This window comes from Protobothrops mucrosquamatus, unplaced genomic scaffold (assembly GCF_001527695.2).
Source record: "Protobothrops mucrosquamatus isolate PMUCROS unplaced genomic scaffold, P.Mucros_1.0 scaffold8582, whole genome shotgun sequence".
NCBI classification, from domain to species: Eukaryota; Metazoa; Chordata; class Lepidosauria; order Squamata; family Viperidae; genus Protobothrops; species Protobothrops mucrosquamatus.
The window spans coordinates 1-12,193 of NW_015394376.1; the positions used below are offsets into that span (position 1 = coordinate 1).

Consider the following 12,193-nt stretch of genomic DNA (forward strand, 5'->3'; position numbering starts at 1 on the left):
AGCAGGATAATTCTTCAAAAACAAAGTTGGATCAAAATTTAGTAAGAAGGGGCAAATCAGCAAAAGAAAGATTGAGATGAAATGAGCTGGATCTGACTGGACATTACAGAGAAAAAAAATCCCCAAGGCATTCCTATGAGCTGGGAAACATACAAATTCTTTCTTTCTTTCTCTCCTTCCTTCCTTCCTTCCTTCCTTCTTTCTGTCTGTCTGTTGCCTACCTACTTACATTTATGCATACATAGATACTGTACATACACACACACACACACACACACACACACACACACCCCGACTATTACTAAGTAATAGCAATTAGGAATGAAGAATAGGCACAGTGGCTCAGTAACTTAAAGACACTGGAGATGGTCTCTGGTCCAATGGTTCGAATTCTAGCATGTCAGAGTGAGCTCCCATCACTCTCCTCAGTTTCTGTCCACCTGACAGTTCAAAAGCATGTTCTATGCAAGTAAATAAATAGGTACCACTTCAGTGCTTTATACAGGCAGTCAAATTCCGGCCCGCTTTGAACCTTCCCAACTGCGGCACTCGTTTGTGAGGAGACTCTGGGGAAGGAAGGGACCATGGATGACACTGCACGAAAAGCCGCTCATCTTTCTTTCTGGTACAGAGCTAGCTCGCCCTCCTGTGGCATACCTTGGAAAGCGCATGAACATGTCCTACAACAGAGCTGGTAAATTGGCAGCCAAACTACCACTCTGCAATAGCATTGTTGTTTCCTGGCTAATGTAACAATGCCATATGCTAATAATAATAGCAATGAACATATTATTACTGGACTTTATGATGTTGACTATTGTTGTCTTTTATATCTGATTCTTAAACTTAGTAAATAATAAATCTCAAAAATGTAAAGATAGTTTTGGGGTGAATAGCACAATATTGTGCTTATTTGTTATGAATGTGATACTCTTAGACAATGGATTTGTTATGTTATTTTGAAGAAAACGACAAGCAAATCTCCTAAAAGGGAAACAGCTGCTCCGTGAAGGGAAATTATCAGAAGCAAGAGAATGCTTTTCTCGCAGCATTAATGTTACACACGCAATGGCCCGTGAAGTGATTAAAGTAAGTATTTATGCTAGCAGATTGCCTACTATGAATTTTACTTTACATGGCTTGATTATAGCATTTGCCTTTGCTATCAATCTTAAGCTTGCATAACTTAGTTTGGAGCAAAACAATGAATTGTGCTTATTTTATTGTAACCTAAATCAAATACGTTTGTGGCGTATCTATAATAAAAGATATCATTTGAGATAAAAGTATTTTCCACAATTACTAAATTACTGAAAAAAAGTGACCAGTTTTCACATGACCATTGCAGCCTCCCCACGGTCACGTGATCAAAATTCAGATGCTTGGCAACTGACCAATATTTATGATAGTTGCAGTGGCCCGGGATCACGTGATCCCCTTTTGTGACCTTCTGACAAGCAAAGTCAATGGCGAAGCCAGAGTCACTTAACCGTGTCACTAACTTAACAACTACAGTTGTGGCAGGAAAGGTTATAAAATGGGGCAAAATTCACTTAACAAATGTTTCACTTAGTGACAGAAAATTTGGGCTTGATTGTGGTCGTAAGTCAAGGACTACCTATATAGAGAGTGTAATACTAGCTTTCCAGGATCCCAGTCCCAATATTCAAGTTATATCTAGTAGCTGAACAGTTTCATTTATTACAAAGTAGTTTTATATGTTAATGTGTGGTATTATGATGAGCATTTTGAATGTTGGATTAATTTTCTTGTTTGTTTGCAGGCTGCCAGAGCCCAAGGAATAGATTGTCTTGTTGCGCCTTATGAAGCTGATGCTCAGTTAGCTTATTTGAACAAAACTGGCATGGTCCAAGCTATAATTACAGAGGATTCTGATCTCCTCACTTTTGGGTGCAAAAAGGTAGGTAGTCTGCATGGAAAACTACTTCTTATTCCTCTATGGTCCAGTGCAGGGTCTTCACTTGCTCACCTGCCTTTGCATTCTCTTCCCTTGCCAGCTTTAAATATGGCAAAATGTTACATCATCAATTGGTTAAGGCAGACTTGAACAACCAGCCTAAAAGGAGACAGCCACATGGTTTAGAAATTGACAGCATGCAATTTATACAAGCGAGCATGGATGCTTAAATTTTGCTTTTTTTTCATATGTGGTGTCAGCTCTACAATGAGCCTGGCTGCAGCCATCTTTCTCTTCACTCTATGTTGCCACACAGGACGGAGGGAGGGAGGCTGGCCCAGGTGTTTCAATAATCATAATAATCTTCTGTCCCATGGGAACCAAGGTCATCTACTGCTCCCGCAATCAGGGACTGGGCATTGTATTAGAAAGCCGGCCAAATGAATGTATTGGGGAACATAGTGATGGCATAGTTTTGTGGGTGGGACATTATACTTTGTAACTGGAAAATTTTAGTGAGAATTTCAGACTTGGTTTCACTTTTGATCGTGCTGGTACTTTGTAACTAATAAACATGTTCTTTGAGGAATTTTCAAGCCTCGGATTTCTGCGAACCATGACATGCGGGAGGATTCGCTTTCATAGGCTTAGATCTGAAACTTGATATTTCTAAAGGGAATTCAGAATTTTGTGTGTATGTGTGTCTTCATATGGACACATGTTTGTAAATATACCTATGTGCGCACTTGAAATATTTAATACTGATGTTATCCTTACAAGAAGGTAGGTGACTGTTATGTTGAAAAGGCATAATTTATTAAGAACATTTAGGGAGTCTTGCATCAATTAATTTAATGTTTCCTTACAACAATACTATGTACAGTATAGTATATGCAGAGTTTTCAAAATGTTTCAAAAGTGTTGTATAAGCATGGATAATATTTGTTGATATCCCTTGGCGTGCATTTGACAAAATGGTTTTCGAGAAATATTTTGCTACATCTGAGGCAAGTTGAGGTTAGGTTTTCAGCTGTAGCAAAAAAGGGAAAGATTGCCGTATGTCGCTGCACTCATACCCTTAATTTAGATAAACGTTGAATGTATTGATACTAGATAAAATTAGCAATGTTCAGTAGCATCAAAATGGTGAGCAGGTACCTAGGGCAACCAAAACCTCTTCCCTTTTTGCATGCACATTGAAATGAGGCAGAAGTTTGAACACCCAATCCTACCTATCATTTTGATGCTGTTGGTACGCCTGGTGGATTTCCTTGAATATACACATTCATTCATGATTTTTTGTTTGCATTTCAAGGTGTTTCTTAAAATTGACAAGTTTGGAAATGGTTTAGAAATTGATCAAGCCCGCCTCGGAATGTGCAAACAGCTTGGGGACGTCTTTACAGAAGAGAAATTCCGCTACATGTGCATTCTTTCTGGCTGTGACTACCTTCCATCCATTCATGGTATCGGCTTAGGCAAGTCCTGCAAACTGTTAAAGATAGCCAATAACCCTGATATTATAAAGGTAATATGTTCTTTGCATCTTGATTTATCTTGTATTTTTGGGGATCATAAGAATCCTAAGCAAAAAAAAAAGTTCCCCTTTGAGCGTTTCTCCTGCCTTGTTTCTGAGCCCCTGGAGGAGTAGCCAAGTCAGTTTATATGAGAACTCCTTCCTTAACCAGAATAATAGCAAGGGAGCCTCTAAACCCACTAACTGTCAGCACTTAATAAGCAAATAGGTCTAATAAAAAAGGCCTAATTTTACCCTTTCTTACCAGAGCCTCTAAAGTTTGAGAAGCAGCTTATTAAATTGAGGAGGCTGCCCTTTCCCTTTAGGCCTGGATGCTATGAGACATAAAAATCCGTAGCTATAATTGATAAATATATGTGTCATAGGCTGGCAGCACTTTGGATGCAAAGGGAAAAAGATCCTTGGATGACAAGCAGGTTCTACAAGGAAAAAAGATCCTTGGATGACAAAGAGGTTCTACTTGTTGGCATTTCCTTAAAGCAGCCAAGTCATCAGTTGATATCGTCAGCTTTATGCTGCAACACAATTCCGGGGGGGGGGGGGGAAATGTGGCAGATAGACACTACATGCACATTCTCACACGCTCTAAAGCACCTTTCCCCACCCCCTTACAACTCAGAAGTGTTGCACAATCAGCAACTAAGAATTTTCCTCTGAGGAGTTCAAGGTCTCCCATGACGGATGTCCCTGTTGCTGTGAATGTAATCTAACTCAGTATAAGTCATTACGTTGGGATGGGTGGCTTATATATTTATCGGGTATTCAGGCCATTGCCTTAAAACATTTCAGAATTTGCTTCATAACAATACGTGATGATCTGTAAGAGAGGCATATGGTTGTTTGTGTTGGGTAATAATTAGTGAAGGCCTTTGACGTTCACAGTAAATTCAAGACTAGTCATCTACTTGTTTCTTGTCAGAGGGTAGTAGAAATTAAAATAATGACATGTAAAGTGTTTGGCTCGGATCTGGAACTAACTTTCCTTTTCCCCCACTTTACTTTCCTGGTTTTTTTTTTTTAATCTCTTTCTTTTTCTTTCTATTTTGTTTGTTTTGAGCAGGGTAGCATAAAAGGTTTTTTTTAAGTGTTTTAATATAATTTGACAATGATAACAAATTTTGGGATAAGTTGCTATCACTGACAATCAGATGATTTCATTATAATCAAATTTGCTAGTGCTCAATATATAGATATAGATAGATATAGATATAAAACTTTCTCTACAGTGCCTGTTAAAGATTCTGAATCAAATTAACTATTCCTTCCTTTCATTTATGTTTGTGCTATATTTCTCCTTAAAAAATAAGAAATAAGTTCATCATCTTTAATGATACTTGTACTGTGGAAAAAAGATTATATTACACATTGGCTCAAGACCCAGTAAAAGAGTTAGCATCGCTTGGGTGTTCCAAGGGGATTGTTATGACAAAAAGTGTTATGTTCTGTGCTTGCTACTCAGTTGATTCAGGGGAGCAGATGGGATTCTTATAGTAAATATTCTTATTTAAGAATGCACCCAATTTATTTCCTCCAGCATTCAGGTAACTGAGCAGGGCAGGTACCATTTTCTAGAGATCTGGTAATGTTGGTTTTGTGCTCTAGCATCTCAGTACAATCAAAATCTATTAGTACGGTTGGGCCCGGCGGGACTTATACAAGTAGTGCAACATCTCACAATAATATGCAAGTTATGCAAAATCAATCAGAATGCAATTTAGACAAACATATTTAAAGATCCTTGTCTCCCAGCTCAGTCTCTATACTAGAAATCAATTTTTATTTCTTCCTTTGTAAAAAAAACTCAATCTACATTATCCGGAGGTGATTTCTACTTCATATCCTCCCATTTAAAAAGAAGCCATCATGCTTCCAGAGGCTGATTTGGAATCATCTAATTTAGATAATCCTTCAAACAACTTCCATACAAGAGAAGTAATGTATTGGATTTAAATTTGCCCACTGGTCTGAGAGAAAAGTTATCTAATATTGAGGTTACACATCAAGATTCATTGAGGGACAAGTGATCCAAGCTTCTTAACTCTTATTCAAAAAGCATCTTCTTTCTTCTGTTGTTAATTCCTGATGCTTTTAACAGTGTTTCTCATCATGGGGAACTCAGAGAAGAACCTAAGTAATCACAGACTGAATAATGGAAAGGAATTAGAAGAGTATAAGCATTATCTTTCTTGACAAGAGAGTTTACTGATCTATTAATGAAGAAAAATTCTTTGCTGTGCTGTGAACTTGGCAGTTTCTGTCCAGGTTTGCATATTAAATAGCCAGATAACTATAAGTTAGTGTACATGCTTGCTCAGGTATCATCTATTCACTGAGAGATCTGAACATTAGGATAGAGGATGTTTTTTTTCTCCGAAGATGAATGTATTTCCTGTTTCAGGGGATGTACCACTTTCCACATAGCAAGTTTTCCAACCTCAGACAGCTGTGGCTTTGTTTCATTTTCATATTGGGTACCTTAAAAGCAGGGATACTGCTTTTCTAGGCTTTCTCTCTATTTTAATGAATAGCAGAAAGTAGCTGTGCTTACATGATATTCAAAAGCACTTCTAAATTATTCTTGAAGTGAAGCCCTACTATTTTCCTATTATGTTTTTTATCAGTGCATGTTTGCTTGAATTATATTTGGCTCCGTATACTTACACTTTTACTGTTTTGTAATGGGAAGAGAAGGGGTGTTCTCTTTCACCCTAGAGACAGTTTTAATTTAATTTTAATTTAATATTTTAATTGCCCCTATAGAGTAAAAAAGAAGAGCAGTTCTGTGTTTAGAAAATAATCTTTCTCATAACCCAGATGTTCTAGATTTTCTTCATGCAAAGTCCAAATCACTGATATGTAGATCCATAAAGGTATTGGCTTGGATATTAAGCTTCTTTTTGAACATCTGTTTCTAAGAACATTAGGGAATCATATGATAGGAGGACAGATGATTATGGAAATTATCCCCTAAAGTGACTGAAGAGATTATTTAGGAGCTAAGCACTTGTGTTTCTATTACTCATGAGCACTATTTGTTTGTTTTCCTGACAGGTCATTGGAAAAATGGGACAGTATTTAAAAATGAACATTTTGGTATCTGAAGAATACATACAAGGATTTATTCGTGCTAATAATACTTTCCTCTATCAGTTGGTTTTTGACCCAGTCAGAAGGAAACTTGTTCCTTTGAATGCTTATGAAGATGATGTTGATCCAGAAACTCTAGTTTATGCTGGAAAGTATCCTTTATCAAATAAAAAATGTAATATACCTAGAGCAGCGGTTCTCAATCTGTGGGTCGCAACCCCTTTGGGAGTCGAATGACCCTTTCACAGGGGTCGCCTAAGACCATTGGAAAACACATATTTCCGATGGTCTTAGGAACCAAGACACCACTCCGTCTCCAGGTGGCGGGTCCATCCATGCTGGCACCGAGGCCGGGGTCGGGCAGCGAGGCCGGGTGCTGGCGGAGGAGGAGGGGTGGGCTGCGTGGAGCGAGGTGCGGGGCAGGAGGGCAGTGAGGAGGCGGGCGCTGCGGCTCCTGCTGCTGCTGCTGAGGCAGCCGATCATGACGCAGAAGCGCCACGGCATGGAGCGGCACAGCCAAGGGGGAGGCGCAGCCCTCCGCATGATGAAATCGCAGGCGGCGGCGCCTCGCCAGCTCCGCCTCGGCCGGCGCAGGGGGCGGCACCACGCATGCACGGCGCTCCTGGGCCGAGGCGGTTGCTGGGCGATGGCTCGCGTGCACCCTCAGCCTGCCTGGCGCGCGCTCCAGCCGCAGGACATGAGGAACTGTATTAAAGGGTCGTGGCATTAGGAAGGTTGAGAAACACTGACCTAGAGGACATAAAATGTCACCAAGTTATTTCTGCATCAGTTGGTAAAATCCTTAAGCACTGATATTGCAAAAAAAGGAATTGTTTCTAGATCAATTGCTATTTAGATTTAATTTAACTTACGTTGATCTCTTTCAGAATAGTACTAAGTTTAAATAAATAGTAATGCTTTTTTCAAATAATATAGGTCATTGTAGGAAGCCTGCCATTTCATAATCTCATTGAAACTTCCAGAAAAATTAAGATGGGATTAAGTTATATGAAGTCTTAATCCCTTGGCTAGCTATTAAGTTATTTAAGTTTATATCTACTTAAAACAAAGGGTAAGGTCTTCTTTTTCCTATGTTTAAAACTGCATGAACATTTCTATGAATTGTGCAGAGTTATGAACCCTATAAAATGAAGCTGTTAAAAAAAGAAAGTTCTAATTAAAAGTGGTATTTTTTTCTGAGATGGATTAACTTAGATACCTTGATGATAGGACCGCTTTTCAAATTGCACTTGGAAATAAAGACATTATCACAATGGAGCAAATTGATGACTACGATCCTGATGTATCACCGGTAATATTTTGTATCTAAAATCTAAAACATTTTAATGGTCTCTCAGAAACAATCTTGTCTTTATGTTCTTGCTTGACCCTAGGAGAACTCAGACTTAGATAAATCTGAAGTATATAGAGTTATACATTTTATGCCAGGATTTGAAATATATTATACTAAAATTCCTGTATCAAAACTACACTTTTAGATGATACATTGTTAACAATCTCTTGGAGGCAAAACTATTTTTGTCCTTGTTGAATCTTTTCAGGCAAAAGTTATCCTCTGCTAGGTATTCTGTATTCACCCCTTTAATGTGATTTGATTCAACAGTACTTGCATGTTAATTACACATTAGATTTGATTTTATAACTATCAGTCACTTGTAGGAAAGGAGATTTTATAGACGCTATGCTGATAAGCCTTCCTTTTTTCTGACTGGTCTCACATTGGAGAATTTTCTGATTTTGTTGGTTTGCACCTCCTGTAATGCTTTTTATGTGATTTTTCAAAATCATGGAACATTAGAGAATTGGAGAAGGACAATTGTTCCTACTTTCAAAAAATAGGAGGAAAAGGACTGACTTTCAGTCAATTGATATTGATACCAGACAACACTCCAGGAGAAGTTATTAAGTAGTCAGTAGTCAGCTTAGAAAATTGCTTAGAAAAAAACAGTGACTTTATTAAAAGTAATTACGCCAAGCCAACCTGATTTCTTTTTTTGATCGTGTCCAGTTTAGTTCACCAAAAGAAAGAGGCAGACATAATATAACTTGACTTCCATGAGATGTGACAAAATTGGGACTGGTCTGTTCTACTTTTGGATGGATACAGAATTAAACAATTGTACCCAACAGGCATATATTGATGGCTTCAGTTTAGCTGGAAAAAAGTTTTGACTAAAATACTACGAGTTTAGGCCCTGTGTTGTTCAGCATCTTTATACATGGTTTAGAATTTCAGTGTTTCTCAACCTTGACAATTGCTGGCTGTGGAATTCTGGGAGTTGAAGTCCACATGCCTTAAAATTGTCAAGGTTGAGAAACACTGGTTTAGATAAAGTACCTAAAGTTATCAGATTTGCAGAGAAAATTCCTAAAGAAAAGGAATACAAACCAGGTTAGAAAACACTAGCGAGGTTCAGAGATGAAATATACTTTATGTATTTCAATATTCATCTTCACTCCTCACAGATGAGCATTTTACTCTTACTAGACTGAACGCTTTGCCAACATCGGCTTTGAAAAAAGGCATAACAGTCTCTTCTAAGAATAAATATGTGTGGAGGGTATGGTTGAATTGACATCGCACATGTTGAAGTTGTGTTTATTATGATTTTAAAAAAACCCAGCAACATTACACATATTATTGAACTGGCCATTCTATAATACATGCTGCTCAGAAATCATGTCACTCTTGCTTGCTAATCACTCCAGCTATCCTATGGAAAGGAATATTTTCTTTTGTAGTTAGTAAATGTTCAGAAATTCCCCCAAAGTTCCAAATTTTAGTTCAGTCCTGATAACTACGGGGAAACTGTATTCAAATAAGATCAGATAGATTATTTTTCATGTTATAAAGCAATTAGCTATATATTCTCTTGTTAATATTTAGTGTTACTATATATTTTGTTGTTCAATTTCTAATAATAAAGTTTGGGTTAATGTCAAAAATAAATTTAAAAGTCAGGAGAATTTTGACAAACCAGGGCAATGGACAGAGACCCAGCAATATAAATTTCACAAATGGAAACTCCTGGGTTCATATTTGGCAACAGTTCAGGCAGCACAAAAGAAAAGGATCCGAAGGTCTTTGTAGGACAAAATATGGAGAAGAGTTAAACCAGTGTTGGCCAGTACATAATCTGGAAAAGCTAACGCCATTGTATAACTAAAGTCATTATCACATAGGCAGCTGTATTTCAAGGGTTTCCCAATCAGAAAGGTGTTAAAGCATACATGACTTGAAAAGATTGCAACACTCAATCTTTTAGGTAGGCTTGATCACTATCCTAGATTCCCTTTGTTCAGTGTCCAGTGGCAAGGTACTAAAACATGATTGAGAAAACTCTGAACTAGTAATGGAGTTAGCTCTAGTAGTGTTTCTCAACCTTGGCAACTTTACGATGTGTGGACTTCAACTCCCAGAATTCTCCAGCTAGTGTTGCTATCTGGAGAATTTTTGGAGTTGAAGTCCACACATCATAAATTTGCCAAGGCTGAGAAACACTGCGTGTAATTTAGAGAAACAGAGAGTAATATAACTTTATGTTTTTCTTTCTGTCCTTTTGGTATAGCCTATACAACGAAGAAGCCATAGCAGTTATACTCATGAGAAGTCATCCTATTTAAAGAGTATTTGGAACAAGGACTATAACCCCTGCTTTACTACGAAAATCGTCACAAATTCAACACCTTTGTTAGAGAAACCCACTACCCGAGGGATTGAGCGGCTAATTAACTTAAAAGGACTCAAACTTCCTAGCAAAATGCTAGTGGCAAAAAGACCAAGGCATGGTATGATTGCTACATTTTTAAACACACACACACACACACACACACACTATGGAACAAAGTTTTATTCTAACTTTACCTTTAGCACTTGAATCTTGAATGCTCAATACAATGGTTAGGAAAGAATAAACATTTACCTATAGCCTCTTTCTTAATTCCTTATATATTTTTTCTATATGTCACCCAAAGAACACCTACGTTAAAACAAACAATTTGTTTACTTCTTTTAACTTTTTTCTTTTTCTCTTGTGGTAAACGAGAATACAGCTACAGTATGGTCTACTCTATTAGTATCAATCTGTTAAAAATTCTGATGTAGATCTGGTATAATTAAACTTAATTCATCTTTTATATATTTAGAAGAAGCATCAGAAGAAGAACTGTTGAGCCAGTATTTTTCAAATTCAAAAAAAACCAAAACAGAAAAATGCGATGAGAACCAGCAGCTTTTTGATGGAACATCAGCAGTCTGTACTTCCCAGGACTCCTGCAAAAACAAGGACAAGTCTTGTGTTCAGCCCAGGCTTAGAAATAAATTTGCCACTATTCTGCAGAAGGAGAATGAAAAAAATGGTGCAGTTGTTGTACCAGGAACCAGAAGCAGGTATGTGTCTTTAAATTGGGTTCCAGCAGTTTCAGTTATTTAAAAAAAAATAAAATCTTTTTTTTAAAAAAAAAAAAAACAACCTTAAACACTATCAGTAAAATCAGATGGTCTAATCAGGACTACACAATACATTAGCAAATATAATTAATATCACAGCTACTTTGTTCAAACTAGAGCTCTCCAGGTGAGAATGTGCTGGCTGAGAATTCTGGGAATTGCAGTGTCTACAACCACTATTTCTCTTATCTTAAGGTGTGTGGATTTCAACTCCCCAAATTTCCTAGCCGGGAAGCTTCTTCCAATTCTGGGAGTTGAAGTCTACACATCTTAAAGTTGCCATTAATCATTCATTTGCTGAAGCACATTTCTTGAAGGGTATGAACATTTGTTTTAACCCACAAACTTTAAACATTTTACTAGAATTTGATCATTTTAAAAAAATTGCTCTTTTAGTAAAAAAAAAAAAATGCGACCTCATTAGACACGGGCAATATTTTCTCCTATCTATTTCTGGTGTTATACATGTGTATGAAAAAAACAAACCAAAAAGGTTATATAGCTTAGAATCACAAAGTATATTTTTCTTAATTGTAAGAAATAAACAAAGGCTATGCCGCCAAACACTAATATGCATGGTATGTTCATATAAAGCTATTTATTATTTTACTATGGAGGTGGACCATATAATGAAGTTAGAAAGCATGTTTCAGTGTTATAGTTGAAGATTCTACTTATCTATGACAAAGTAGATTTGCATTTATGTTGCAATGTGTTCAGCATATTTATTTGATTTATCTCCTGGTGTTCTGGTTGAATGAGTACACTCATGTCTTTAGAATCTGTATTAAAATGCATCATCTGATTCTTAGATTTTTTTTTAACCTAAAAATAAATATTAACTATTGTGTTTTGACCTATTACATAAATAAAACTATTAAGAGTTGTAAGAAAGCATAGGTCTAGAGGTTATAATTCACTAATTTGTAATAAATTATTTCAGCATGTGTCCATAATTTTAACATATGTTCATCATTTGCCCTTTCAGTAAAACTGTAACATTTTAACATGATTAGATTAATGCACACAGCTTTTAATGTTATCTCTCATTTCTTCCTACACTTGTTCAATGTATGTTAGGTTTTTCTGCAACATTGGGGATCTGCCTGAGACTATATCGAAGAATAAAACTGAACAGCCTCTCCAGGACAATGAGGCTGATAGTCCAACTAAGGAAATA

General features: G+C 37.0%; 1 protein-coding gene across 1 annotated transcript; it reads left to right on the top strand.

The window, feature by feature from the left end:
• Positions 1-965: 965 nt before the first annotated feature.
• LOC107300817 (exonuclease 1) lies at positions 966-12,176 on the top strand (the record flags this gene model as incomplete). The annotated part of the gene is made up of 8 exons (XM_015830105.1): positions 966-1,089; positions 1,784-1,921; positions 3,234-3,446; positions 6,507-6,694; positions 7,758-7,854; positions 10,133-10,352; positions 10,710-10,953; positions 12,094-12,176. Coding segments are annotated over 8 exons (1,307 nt in total), but the record flags the coding sequence as incomplete, so codon positions are not given.
• Between the last annotated feature and the right edge of the window lie 17 nt (positions 12,177-12,193).